The sequence below is a fragment of the Micropterus dolomieu genome, linkage group LG23 (assembly GCF_021292245.1).
Source record: "Micropterus dolomieu isolate WLL.071019.BEF.003 ecotype Adirondacks linkage group LG23, ASM2129224v1, whole genome shotgun sequence".
Lineage (NCBI taxonomy): Eukaryota > Metazoa > Chordata > Actinopteri > Centrarchiformes > Centrarchidae > Micropterus > Micropterus dolomieu.
This window is the reverse complement of record NC_060172.1, coordinates 22134219-22148316: the sequence shown is the minus strand read 5'-3', so window position 1 is coordinate 22148316 and position 14098 is coordinate 22134219. Positions and strand designations below refer to the sequence as shown.

The window sequence follows — 14098 nt, the reverse complement described above, 5'->3', positions numbered from 1 at the left end:
GTCTTATAAGCTGAAGAGAAATGTGTCCCAGGTTGCATTCATTTTCCACAAAAAGATGTTATAGGAACCTCATTCATATATAGTTTGGTTGCAATATCACTGGAAGATCAGGGTATCCATGTTATTATGAGAAGCAACACAATATTTCTTATGAAAATCAATGATTTTAAAAATAATTGAGCTATATTTTGATTGCACTTCATTGTCACGAATAATGGGTTATGGCTTTCTAAGAGAATTTACTGGTCAGTAGGTGGTCCTTTTATACCGTTCATCTTTTATTGCAAGCATAAGCATAAGTGTTCAGCATAAGTTACCATAGTGATGTACCCTGGTAAGAAGTGAACCACTGTGGTAGGACTGAAAACCCAGGGTCAATCCAGAAGCCACCTTGTTAACCTCAAATCCTGCTCCATATCCTTTATTCAGTCTTCAATAAGACAAGCCCACTTTTTATTTTTTTTTACAGCTTCTTATGTTTGTAGTTTTTTAACTTTGTCTCAGACAAAATCAAAACTCTTCAGATGTTACTGTGTAATATTTACCCAGTGGGTAGTACTCATACAGCTCATGTAGCCCAAAATGGACTCTGATTTTAGGTCTGTGTAGTTTTACATGTTCTCCCTATGTGTATAGGTTTTAAGTTCACCAGGTTACTCCTTCAGGCCAAATATTCATGTAAGTCAGGTGGACTGGAGATATTAATTCGACATTAATCTTCCTGTTTTATGAACAAGACCAGATGTTTTCCTGCCTTCTGCACCGAGCATGCTGGGAACAGCAAAGTCATCATTAAGTGTTTTTTTTCCATCTGCATTGTAGCATTTAGCTCTGTCACTCTCACAAAGTTAAACTGTGGATGATACAGATGGCTTCCATGTTGTGAACCCTTACTTCCACAGTAGTTTCTGTACTGTGCTTCATATCCATCAATATACAGCAACCACTAAGCTTTGTAATCACTGATGAACACTGGCACCTTGTGATGCAGGCCATGAATCTGCATCCAACTTATATTGTGAAATTCCTTTTATTGGTCTTAAGGTGGTGACACTGAGCCACTGTACATGAGTCATTTGGTATTTGGTATGTGCTAGAAATTTCTAGGGGGTTGCACATACACCACGTGGTGGTATGCATTTATACTGTGCACACAGGATGTCAACATAATGACATATTTCTTTATATTCTTTTAAATAATAATCTAAGGTAGACAATCTTTTCACCAAAATAAGCATACAGGCATATGCAGAGTACATTACAAGAACTCTGTGGAAGTAATTTATAATGTATGAGAGCACCTTTGAAAGTGTAAATCAGAGGGAGGCTACCATATACACAAACATTAAGGGCAAATCAGGACACGAGACAAAGAGGCAAGGACCAGCGAGGAAAGGAAACAAGGTCATAAAACAATGATGTTGACCAAGTTTTGCCTCAGCCTCCCTGCCCGCCCCCTGTCCTCTACCAGGCACTGCAGAGAAGAAAGACGAATCAGCACTCTCTGGTCCACCCTCATCCCTCCCACTCTCACTCCACCTCTCTGTATCGCCCCTACCTTGAGTCAGATGTGTAATGCTCTGCAGTGCTAAACACCGAGACAAATACGACCAGCTGTTTATTCCCCAGCACAAAAACAGCACGCAGGCAGGAACTGCTACATCATCCAGCCCTCATTGAAGGTAAGACTCCTTAAAGCTGTTCAGCTGCAGCTCGGGGGAACAGATATGAGGACTAAAGTCATATTAGGGAGTCGTGGAATATGATAGAATGTGTGTAGATAGAGTGTGCAGAAAATACCTACATGTACAGATATGTAAACGTCAGCCTATGACTTAACATCAAAAACTGACTTAATATTAGGCTTGAGACAGTGATAAATACCAAACTGTGTCAAGGGCATTGGAGAAATGTGAGAAATAATATAATAAGCAGGCAGTAAAATAGAGAAGAAAAAGAACTGTGTCATCTTTCACTCTAAATTATGTACAGTCATTAGATTACAGGTGGACTGTGCTTCAGTCTTTTAAGTTTGTTTACTGCGGTAGCTTTTCAGTGTTTTCTTGTCTTTGTACTTTAATGTAACATCATGACCTCACCAAAATGACCTCACAACAGCCTGGGGAGCAGATCATAACTCAATTTGGCGTTTGTTTACATTTTATTCTCGTTGATCCTCCTCTCTGTAATTTTCACATTTCCCCTCTTTTTTCTTTAAAGGTGGATGGGTGCTTTGACATCATGCTCAAGGCTCTGTTTTTGTATGGAGTGCTGGGAGGTGAGAATTATTTGTGAGGAATATTTCTGTAGACTTCTACTATTGTGAAAAGGCATACAAAAAGGGTTTTGAATGAAATATATGTCTACATATTCGTGTTTTTCATATGTCCTCCTGTGTTTTTTTCCCCCACAGTGTTGCTGATCCCAGCAAAGTGTGGTCTAATCTCTGTGTGTGTTGAAGATGACAGAGATCTGAGAGTGGACTGTCAGATCGAGCCCAAGCCCAACACGATCAACAGCTATGAGTTCTCTTGGTCCACTGGAACCAAAGAGTCCCTCATTCACACCAATGTGTCTGGTTCATCCCCAGATAGCCAGTTCAGTGGCAAAAGCCAAGTGGAGGAGCTAGAGCCACACGGCTACAGAATGACCCTGACCGGCTTCACAGACACACTCCCACATAACACCACCTACATGTGCAAAATATCTGGGGTGCCTGCCACAGTCACAGTGGAGAAAGGTAGGTGGATCCACTGTGTTGTGTGTATGTGTGGACCTGGGGGAGTGAGCATGAGAATAAGTGAGTGGTAGACATATACGACATAACTGTTTGCATCTCACTTTTCTTCTTCTGCAGAGCAACTTGTCCCGTGTTCAGCTGTGAGCGTGTTCATGAAGAGCTCCTGCTCCTGGATCGTTTGTTTGCTGTTCTTCTTCTGTCAAACACGCAGCTAAAAAGAACAAAACAACCATGCAGGCTTGTCACACATCTAACCATGCATAGACATCTATCCGCATCTACAAACATCCCCACAATAACACCCACATGTTGATGCTGTCAGTAGCTTGCAACTGTCCCTCCTTTTCTTGTCTGCCTCCCAAAAGCACTGAAATAGTATTAGTGTTTTCATAACTCTTTTTGACGAGAAAGAATAAAGATGACGCAAAGATGATTCAAAGGAAATGTTTATAGATGTACTTTTTGCTGTAGAGGCACACCTAGCTGTATGCGTATGAATACACTGAGTAACTTGGCTTGTAAATATTACTTTGGAAGCTGCAACATTTGTTTTCAATAAAGGGATGCAGTTTAAAGTCAGACATGGACTTCTTGTGAATTCATTGTTCATAATAGTTGGACAGAAGTGCGACACAGATGGAAATATCATTGTTTAAAGCAACAGCGTGCACAATAGCTCCAACATGTTGGAGAAAAGGGCTACTAATGTTAATGATGACAGTAAATGTTTTACATCATTAGAAAGACAACATATGTGATGTTTTCGTGTAGGGTGGTTAACAGTATAATTCAAAGAGCTCTCCAGTTGATCTACAGTGCATATAAAGTAAAGTACATATACCCTTTACGCATTCACCACCTTTAGTAGGAAATGCCTACCAGGAGAATGAATGAATCTGCATCTTCACATAATTAGTTAAATGGAGATGAAGAGTGTGTAGGCAGGGAGTTTAATTGATTGCAGTTTAGACCCATAAGTGAGTCATCATTGTGGCAAAATCTCCACCATAAAGGCAAAGGAACACTCGAAGAAACTCTGTGAAAAGGTGATTGAAGAGCACAAGTCAGGGGATGAATAAAGGAGCATTTCCATCATTAAAGTAATCATTAAGACATGAAAGGAGTATGACACAGCAGGAAGCTGAGTGAGTGTGCATGGAGACTCGGGAGGGATGACGACAAGACACCTGTAACAACTGCTGAGGAGAGATTGATGACTGTGCATAACAATATTTGGCAGGGTCTTCACCAGCCACAGCTTTGCCTCCCAAGCATAAAGCTAAACTTAAAAATGACAACAACGCGTCCTGGAGTGGACGAGTCAATAAAGAAATTGTGGCTGGAAATGAAAAGGCTGTTCACTCACTCAAAGACATTTAATAATCCCTGTCCTCTAATCTAATTAATTTGTGTGATTAATGCCGGACTTTACAGAGCCCCAAAGTGTTCAATATTAGATATAGATATGCCAATATGAAATAAATAATCCTATGAATAAGAGAGTAAAATATATAAATGAACCAATTTAATCAATCATTAAAACTCAAAATGAGAGTCGGTTTATTTATTATCATAATGGCATTTGACACTGACACTAATCAACGCCCATTTTGTTACATAAATCAGGCCAACATCTTCTATTTAAAATTCCAAAAATGATTAATTTAACGCCTAATGAACATTCTCCACGAACATCTCTATGTTGTCATATAAAAAGCCCATACCCCATTGTTGTCTTTAAAGTGAGAGTGGCAGAGTTTGCCGAAATGGCCATTTTTGACCCTCGGTGCCATCCGTAGTGTCTGACAACATAACGATGGCTGCTTCAACTGGTAGCGTTAGCAGTAAAGGACCAGAACTATCTAAAGCCGAGTACCTAAAACGTTACTTATCCGCGGATAAAGATGCCAAGAAGTCAAAGGGGAAGCTTAAAAAGAAACGGCGAAAGGTTCCTGAGAAAGGGTGAGTCGGCGGGTCCTTTTTAATAAAGTTATTGCCGGGCATGTAGTGCATGTGTGTTAGCTGTTAAGCTAGCTGGGGTCACTGTTACTGTTTAGCGCCACTCGGTGCCTTAAAGTCCTTGTTTACGAGTGAAAAGTGTATATACTAACTCACTTTTACTTCTGACATTCAAGACTTAAAATAGTAGACGATGACATAGACTGGAAACAGCTGGCCAAAGAGGAGGAGGAAATTGAAGAGGATGAAGAGGAAGCGCCAGTGGTAAGAACTTGGCTAAGGTTATGCAGCTGGCTAACCTGTGTCCATTCATTTACTTGTGTGATCAGCCCGCTAACTTCTCCGTGTACACCTTAAAAAACATGCCGTGTACATGTTTTTCTGTAATTTTCATCCATTCAATGAAGCTGTGTTATGGTTGGTTTATCTTGGTTTAAATGAAGAGAAATGTACTAATGTCAAAACCGCATTGTTTTGGAAAATACAAGTATATCTTAAGATAGTGGGCGATATGGATAAGAAATTGTCACGGCATATGTCATTTTACAAAGAGGTATCGATATATATTATGATTAGGGCTGCAAACAATAATTTTAGCTTATAAAATGACAGAAAATGGTGCAATTTACTCAAGCCTAAAGTTAAATCAATTGTTTTGTCTGGCAGTCCAGAATAGCAAAATATTCAATTTAGGATAAGATCATTAAAAACAGCAAATCCTATCAATTTAAAAGCTGCATTTAGCTTGTGTTTGGCCTTTTGCTTGAAAAATGACTAATCATTTCAGCGCAAAATGTGATATTGTTAATTGTCTGGAAAATCAAGGTACATCATCACAATGATGCAATAGTCATACAAATATTGCCATAATAGAGTCCTACTAATTGCAACATTGATTATAATGCTGAAATACAAGCAGAGGTATTAAGGAGATAGATTCTGTTGTTTAGCTATCTTGGCAAAATATATGATGATTGTCAAATATTTTGTCATATGGCCCAACCTAGGGCTGGGCGGTATATCAGTATATAATGTATACTGTTATAATTTCAAAAGAGAGATGAAATTAGACGATACCGTTTATACCGATATAGTTTGATGTTGAGTTAATTATTATGTTTCCGTAAAGGCCTGCCAGCGTTTGCTCCTCTCTCTCTCCCTCACCACGCAGCCCCACCCCTGCCTCTGCGTCTGCACGCAGTCATCTACTCACAAACTCTCAACAACATGGAGGGAGATACAGTGCTGGTCGACACTGTTAAAGACCTGGCTTGTAAAAAGAAAAGCACGATTCATTCAGTGTTTCCCACGCATACACTTTACATACCGCCCAGGTTAGGTGACACACTGTAGCATTTATCACAGAAACAGTGATTACGTTACAAGTCGCGACACTGGATATTTTACAAGAGCGGATCAGGTAAGGCGACAGTGAACACACCAGTCAGATGTTAATCGTTAGCTACCACGTTGGTTTTGTTTTAATAGGCTATGTCGTCAACACGCCTCCTCAACATGCAGCTCAGCTGCATAGAGTATTTAAAAAGCTCAGCTGCTGCTTTGAACGGAATCACCGAAGGAAAAGTCCAGAAGACAAGTTGTGTTTCTTTTCGGTGACTTTATCCAGCCTAGCCTACTACTGATGGAGAAAGTCACCATGTTTGCAGCAGAGATGTTCTGTTAGTGTGAAGAGAACTGAAGGAGGCAAATTCAATGAGTGACACTTAAGATGTAGAATGAAATATAATTAAAACGGTGAAATGAGAAACAAGCTAAGTTACTAAAAGTAGTAAAAACATACCCACTAAAACCGCCACCCCCCCTCCCCAGCCCGCTTAGCAGAAAATACCAATATATATTTCATACCGAAATTCTGCCTAACAGTATGACTTTTTGGCCATATCACCCAGCCCTAGCCCAACCCTCTCTTGAAATGTCAACTCTTGCATTTGTCTAATAAGGTTGCTGAGATGATTGACGAGAGACCAGAGGAAGTGAAACAGATGGAAGCCTTCAGAACCAGCAATAGATGGAAAGTGATTGGAGGTAATTGGTGTTTGTGAATGAAGTCAAGAGAATATTTATCTTTGCTGTGAACACTTTTCTTTAATCTGACTCTACTTTCCCAATAGCCGATGAAATTAAAGACACAGAAGATGGGGAAGGAGGGCATCTTTATTCAGAGCCTACGGAATTGGGCAGGAGTCGCCACGATTCGCCTGAGTTGTCATCAAAGAGGAGGAGACATGATTCTCCTGTCAGAAAAAACCGACATGACTCTCCAGACATATCTCCCCCAAGAAGAAGACGCCATGACTCTCCAGCTGTATCTCCCCCAAGAAGAGGACGCCATGACTCACCAGACTTGTCACCTCCTAGGCAACAGTCAGGGAGAACAGGGAAGGCTCAAAGTAAAGGTGAGTGGTGAGAAGTTATTTTTGAGAGCGAACCTGGTCACTTTCTACATTGGGCAGGGCACTATTAATGGAAGACCAATCAAACTGAAACGTAATTTCTATTTTGCTGGAACTCTATTATTATAAGTATTTCTGAAGTCATTTAGGAAGACTATAAATTAGTAATAGCTTACGGTGGAAATTAATATTGTGTATCATGATTCATAGTATGAAAAATCCAATATCATTACAGTAAAATGTGATAAACGATGAATCCATATGTATCCATATATTGGCAAACTTTATCCCTTCAGGTTTTTTAATGTCTTCCCCTCTCAATCACACTGGCCTAATGACTTTTTGCACATAAGAAAAGTATGTTTGATTCAAGTGTTTAGTTATATGAACACTTTTTAAATAAAAGAATTATTATTTGTTTGTCAGATTCATCACCCACCAGAAAAAAGCCCAGCTCATCATCAAGTAAAAAACGTTCCCCTGATGCTCATCGATCACCATTGGCAAAGAGAGCTCAAAATAGGCACGATTCAGACTCGGACCAGTCACCTCCACGAAGAAAACCACTAAAGGGAGAAGCTTCAGACTCAGACCAGTCTCCTCCTCGGAAGCACTCAAAAAAACGAGGCTCAGACTCTGACCAGTCGCCACCCAGGAGGCGGCCACAGAGTGGAAAGGACTCGGATGAAGATCTGTCGCCACCTCGTAGACCTGGTCAGTCACAGGTAAGAAAATTGTGTTTTGCTTCACATTGCTGTGTGTATGGTTTTTCCAGTGTATCAAAGCCATGTTGTTTTTGCTTTTCTTTTCAGGGTCCGCGGATGCTTTCTGGTGGGAAGGCAGGTCTGGTTTCTGTAGATGTTTTAAGAAAGGAGCAGGAGGAGAACCGACGCAGAGAAAAAAACAACCAGCCACTAGAAGGTTGATTCGGCTTTTCTTTTTTTAGGAAACTTTTCCTTCACAGGACTTTCCATCTCATATCCTCTACATGACCCATACATGCACTTCAAAACTTACATATATATTTGGTCAAAGTTGTAATTAGTTCTTGTGAAGTTGAAAGATTTTATACTTTTTTTCCTGCTATGACTTAGATGAATCCCGCAATGCTCAGACGGTGTTCCGAGACAAGAGCGGTAAAAGGAGGGATTTAGATACAGAGAGAGAAGAACAGAAGAGGAAAGCTGGAATCAAAGCAGCAAAGGATGAGAAATATGCACAGTGGGGGAAAGGGTAAGTCTGCATAACATGTTTCACACATTAGCGAACGCTTCAAGTGTGACCACAGAAAGACTTCAAATGGGTTTTTGAGCCGATTTGTTTCCATGATGAAAGTCACCTCATGTTTATAGGTTGGCCCAGAGCCAGATGCATCAACAGAAACTTGAGGATGCCCTGCATGAAGCCCAGAAGCCGCTGGCACGTCACTGCGATGATGAGGATCTTGACCGCATGTTGAGAGAGCAGGAAAGGGAAGGAGATCCGATGGCTGCAATGCTCAGACGGAAAAAGGAACGCAACACGAACACACAAGGTTTTAAGACTTACATATGTGGACCTTGTTCCCTGAGTTGACTGATACCATATTTAAAAATATGTCATATGTAAACCAATGTATTTTTGTTTTGCAGACAAACCTCGATATAAAGGCCCAGCACCACCCCAAACCGCTTCAATATGCAACCAGGCTATCGATGGGATGGAGTTGACAGGTACAGTGCGTGGGAAAGGGTGACTAAATGGGATGCATTTGTACTGCGATGTGACTGTATGTCCTTTTTAATACATATAGCTCATCTAGGGCTGGGCCATAAAACAATAATGACAATTATTGCAATATAATTTTCCTCAATAACAATTTAACAATTGTTCAATAAATGTTTGAATTAATTAATTTAAATCACAAATGAATTAGCACTTAATTTTTTTATTAAGATATTTATTTTGTTGAGGAAAAGATTTTACTTATTTTATTTGTTGAAAGAAGATTTCACCATAATTGTTTTGAATGTTCCACTTGATATGTTAAGAGAGTGTTTGTCATGTTCTCACCATAAAGAATAGTTTAAAACCACAATTAACCTTTTGGTTTCTTCAACTTTCACTCAGGAACAAATTTATTGTGATAATTACTGATATCGAATTATTATATTTATTTTTATCGTAACATTTTTGGCCACATCGCGCAGCCCTAAGCTCATCTGTACTTTATACTAATGTCTTAAATGTCAAATTTGGGTACAGTAATAACAATAAAAACAATATTGGCGTCTACATTAGATTGAAGCTGATAGGGTTCAGTATTCAACTCAAAGATGGAGTTGAAGGTGTGATTGCAGAATTAATAGTTGACTTTAATTTGTTTGTGTGTCTCGCAGGTCAAATGGTTTTGAACAGAAACGCTACACACGGATGGCAGATAAAAAAGCCGTCCAGGACGCAGCCTATAAATGGAGTGTTGAGGACATGTAATGGCAGTCGGACACTGATGGATCAGGGAGCTGAAGAGCAGAAAGCAGAATATCGAATCCATGCTGTTGAAACAACTGCAGATTAGACATCCGCTCAAAAGACCTGACATTTTGAAAAAGAAAAATGTTGTTCACCTTTCCAAAGCAGTTTTATATCAGCTACAAACATAACTGTACATAGCAGTGAATTGACAGCATCTTTATGATTTTGTAATAATTGACTCAATCAGAACCAGCAGAACAGATGTGTTTTTCATTGTTATATTAAATAATGTTTTTGTAAAGTGTTGTCATGAGTGTTCACATACAGAAATGAAATGTATACTATTTGGACATTTTTAACAGCTTCTGGCCCAAGATAAATATCCTGGTTCCAGATTTAAGAATCAGAGGTCTGAAATGTGGAGTAATTCAAAAGTGTTAGGCCAGTATTTTCATTGCCCTCTTCTGGATTTGTCCCTGGGTCACAATTATCCCGTATTTTTCTGGATTTAAATACAAACGTTAACAAGTCTTTGTCATTTTCATTACCACAACTGGCATTGTACAGCACTTACCATCTCTTAGTCTTTGCCAGAGGTTTTCAAAGTGGGAGGTGGGCCAACTAATATTAATGAGTAGTACATTAGTTATTAGTTATAGAGAGTTCAGAGATCTCTAGTTATCAGGTTTAAACTATATGAAACACAGTAATCAGATTACTTTGTAGTTATCAAGTTACATTGTGTTAAACGTAGTAATCATATTACTCTAGCTATCAGGTTTAATTGTATGAAACACAGTAATCAGATTACTCTCTAGCTATTATGTTTAACTGTGTCAAATACAAGACATAAGGGATACAGACACACTTTTGTTTTTGCCCCTATTCATCATGAGCTGAACTCAAAGATCTAAGACTTTCTCTATGTACACTAAAGGCCTTTTTCTCTGAAATATTGTTCCCAAATCTGTCAAAATCTGTTAGAGAGTATCTTCTTTGCCGAGATAATCTATCCACCTCACATATGGCATATCAAGATGCTGATCAGACAGCATGGGTATTGCACAGGTGTGCCATAGACTGGCCACAATAAGGCCACTCGAAAATGTGCAGTTCCATCACACATCACGGACCCCCCAATACAGTGAAACTGCACATTTTTGAGTGTGGCCAGCCTAAGGCACACCTGTGCAATACCCATGCTGTCTGATCATCATTTGACATGCCACACCTGTGATTCTGACGGATTTGTAAACAAAATTGAGAGAAATAGGCCATTTGTGTACATAGAGAAAAGTCTTAGATATTTGAGTTCAGCTTATGATGAATGGGGGCAGATACAAAAATGTTGTGTTTATATTTTTGTTCAGTGTACATAGCGAGGGGGTATAATAACATAACAAAACGGCAAAAAAGAGAAAAATAAGGATATCACAGAAAGATCTTCAAGTGAGTACAGGCATTAAGTATCTTCAGTACGAACCCCCTCTTTGGTCTCAACCATGGACTGTTTATATAAGGTCTCAACCGGTCTAGCGAGTAAGTAGGAACCTTTAAAACGCCATAGGCTAGTACTCGTTTCAGTACGGAGTGTTTTTCTTGATGCACGCGGGACTGCTGGCTACCTTCAGCTGGTGTAATTTTTAGTAGTAAAACATTCAGCGTGACGTGGTGTTTTGTAGATAAGTATCGATTCATGTTGCGAGATAACTGTCGCCAATACTCGTATATTGAAGAAGGAGAACTTTGTAGCTTAATTTTGAGTAAAAATGGTGGACTGGAGTCCGATAGCGAAGGTGTACGACCCGCTGAAAGCTGGCAGTATCGACGGCACGGACGTGGACCCCCATGACCGGGCGGTGTGGAGGGCTATGGGTGCCCGCTATAAACCCAACAAAGGCGTTGTTGGAGACCCACTGCTCACTCTGTTTGTGGCCCGTCTGAACCCCCAGACAACAGAGGACAAACTGCACCAAGTATTCTCCAAGTACGGAGACATCCAGCGGCTCCGGCTGGTCCGGGACATTGTCACAGGCTTCTCCAAAGGATACGCCTTCATTGAGTACAAGGAGGAGAGATCTGTTGTCCGGGCCCGCAGAGACGCCAACAAGCTGGTGGTAGACCAGCACGAACTGTTTGTGGATTTTGAACAGGAGAGGACCCTCAAAGGGTGGGTCCCCCGGCGGCTCGGCGGCGGGCAGGGGGGGAAGAAAGAGTCCGGACAGCTGCGGTTTGGCGGCAGAGACCGGCCTTTCCGTAAACCCATTAACCTCGGAGTCGGTCCGGTGCAGGAATGGGGAGGTGGAGGGAAGGAGTGGGACAGACCGGGGACGAGAGACAGGGAGGTTCGGGACCGGGACCGACACAGAGAGCCCGAGTGGGGCAGCCGAGGGAGGAGAGATGACCGGGACAGAGGCAGAGATCGGGAGGACCGCAGACACGGAGACAGGAGCAGGCACCGGGACAGGAGATGAAACTGGAGATCTGATCTGACCCGTTCAAAGGAAGTCTGTCACAGATCCACAGTCCAGCTGCCTGCCTCAATTTGAGCCAGTTTAAGCCAAGTGGCCAGTGAAGGAGAGTGTGACTGCTGGGGTTTGCTGTCAGGAAACTGGAAAGAATAAACAATTAAAATTACAGATGCCCTTCTTAAGGTATCATGGTAGCCTATCGGTTTGGGAAGGAAGTTTCCTGGTTGATGTTCATCAGATTCTACTGTGTGGTAATGTCGTCCTGGAGTCAGTATTTCTCAGGAACATCTGGTTTATACAGGCTTTTGTAGTATAAAAAAGGCAGTAAATCTCCACTAATTCGCCATGTAAAAAATTATATATAAATAAATAAATAGTTTTTTTGTTTTACAAATTGATGTTGTCCAGCCAAGTGAAGCCTTAAAATCAGTAAATCACACAAGCTTTAAAGGCTGAATCAAATGGACAAAATGCCATTATTTTTATGATACACCTGTAAAGTTCATCTAAATCAGATTGAACGTGTTACACATTTTCTCCCTTTGTAAGTAAGACCAATCTGTTTCTGTTTTTTATTTGAGGCATGAATAATACAGTGTTGAAACAAGATTTTCTAAGGTGGGCATTTTAACAACATAACCTCTCTATGTCGTACATGTTTTTACTGATGAAGAGGGCTTGTGCAACATTGACTCACCAGAGTGAAGAAAACCAAATAAAACAAGAATTATTTTAACAATAGTGTGTCACATTTCTTGTTCCCTCTCCATAAGTTACTAATATTATCCTGTATTGTTATTGCATTTTGCTTGGTGAAAAAGGATTATTTTGATTTATTTTATTTTTCTATTTTATGTACAGGTTTTTGAGCATTAAACACTTAAATTTCCTGACTTCTGGAGAAATATTCTGAAACAATTTACGATGGAAATGTCTTTATTTATATAAAAGGAAACACAAAATACAGCTGGCAGGTGACAATTTAAAATATAAAAATATAATGCAGTAATCAGTAGCTTGTTCTTTTAGCTTAAATTACTTTTTTGGTCAATGTACATTTGTTTCTGCTATGATTGCATTGCAAGTTTTCTTCCTTCCTTTCTTAAAGCATTTTAAAAGCATTTTCAGTTATTTAACATAGAACAATATATGGTGCTCATAGAAAATACTGTATCATATTTGTAACTTGACCCTGAGGCTGTAGTCCTACAGTATGACAGACAGTCTGGCAATGTAGTAAGTATAACATGAAGGACATCCACAGGTGAACAGTTCCTGCTGTTCTAATTGATATGTGTTTTACAAACTGTCAGATATCAGAACTGCACATACTTGAAAAAATTAACAAAATAAAATATCACCAAAAACCTCGGCAGGACTTGGACCTAGACATGGAGATAAAAATAGATTCTGAGTAAATTGACTTGGAAATCCAGAAACTAGAAAGAGAAATTATCATTTCAATGCACACTGTAAGCATGACTGTAATACAATGTATTAATCATTGTTTTCTTTCGCAAGCTCGCAGCAGATGAGTGATCCCAGGGAGAAAAAAGATCAAAACACATTGTTGTGTCGTTTCCCTGTTGTTTCATGAATGAACAGGGCACAAATAATATATATATATATATATATACACACACACACACACACACACATACACAGCTCAAAAAAATAAAGGGAACACTAAAATAACACATCCTAGATCTGAATGAATGAAATAATCTCATTAAATATTCCTTTCTTTACATAGTTGAATGTGCTGACAACAAAATCACACAAAAATTATCAATGGAAATCAAATTTATCAACCCATGAAGGTCTGGATTTGGAGTCACACTCAAAATCAAAGTGGAAAACCACACTACAGGCCGATCCAACTTTGATGTAATGTCCTTAAAAGTCAAAATGAGGCTCAGTAGTGTTTGTGGCCTCCACGTGCCTGTATGACCTCCCTACAATGCCTGGGCATGCTCCTGATGAGGTGGCAGATGGTCTCCTGAGGGATCTCCTCCCAGACCTGGACTAAAGCATCCGCCAACTCCTGGACAGTCTGTGGT

General features: G+C 39.9%; 2 protein-coding genes across 2 annotated transcripts; both read left to right on the top strand.

The window, feature by feature from the left end:
• The first annotated feature begins 4506 nt into the window (after nt 1-4506).
• Nucleotides 4507-10097, top strand: bud13 (BUD13 homolog). The gene is given in 11 exon segments (XM_046039938.1): nt 4507-4702; nt 4876-4963; nt 6661-6745; nt 6832-7116; nt 7540-7838; nt 7926-8034; nt 8208-8346; nt 8466-8647; nt 8745-8771; nt 8774-8825; nt 9492-10097. Coding segments are annotated over 11 exon segments (1506 nt in total). The 5' UTR covers nt 4507-4556; the 3' UTR covers nt 9586-10097.
• Nucleotides 10098-11147: 1050 nt separating this feature from the next.
• snrnp35 (small nuclear ribonucleoprotein 35 (U11/U12)) lies at nt 11148-12777 on the top strand. Its single transcript, XM_046040003.1, has one exon. It carries the CDS (start codon nt 11337-11339, stop codon nt 12039-12041), a length of 705 nt encoding a protein of 234 aa, XP_045895959.1. The 5' UTR covers nt 11148-11336; the 3' UTR covers nt 12042-12777.
• Nucleotides 12778-14098: the final 1321 nt, after the last annotated feature.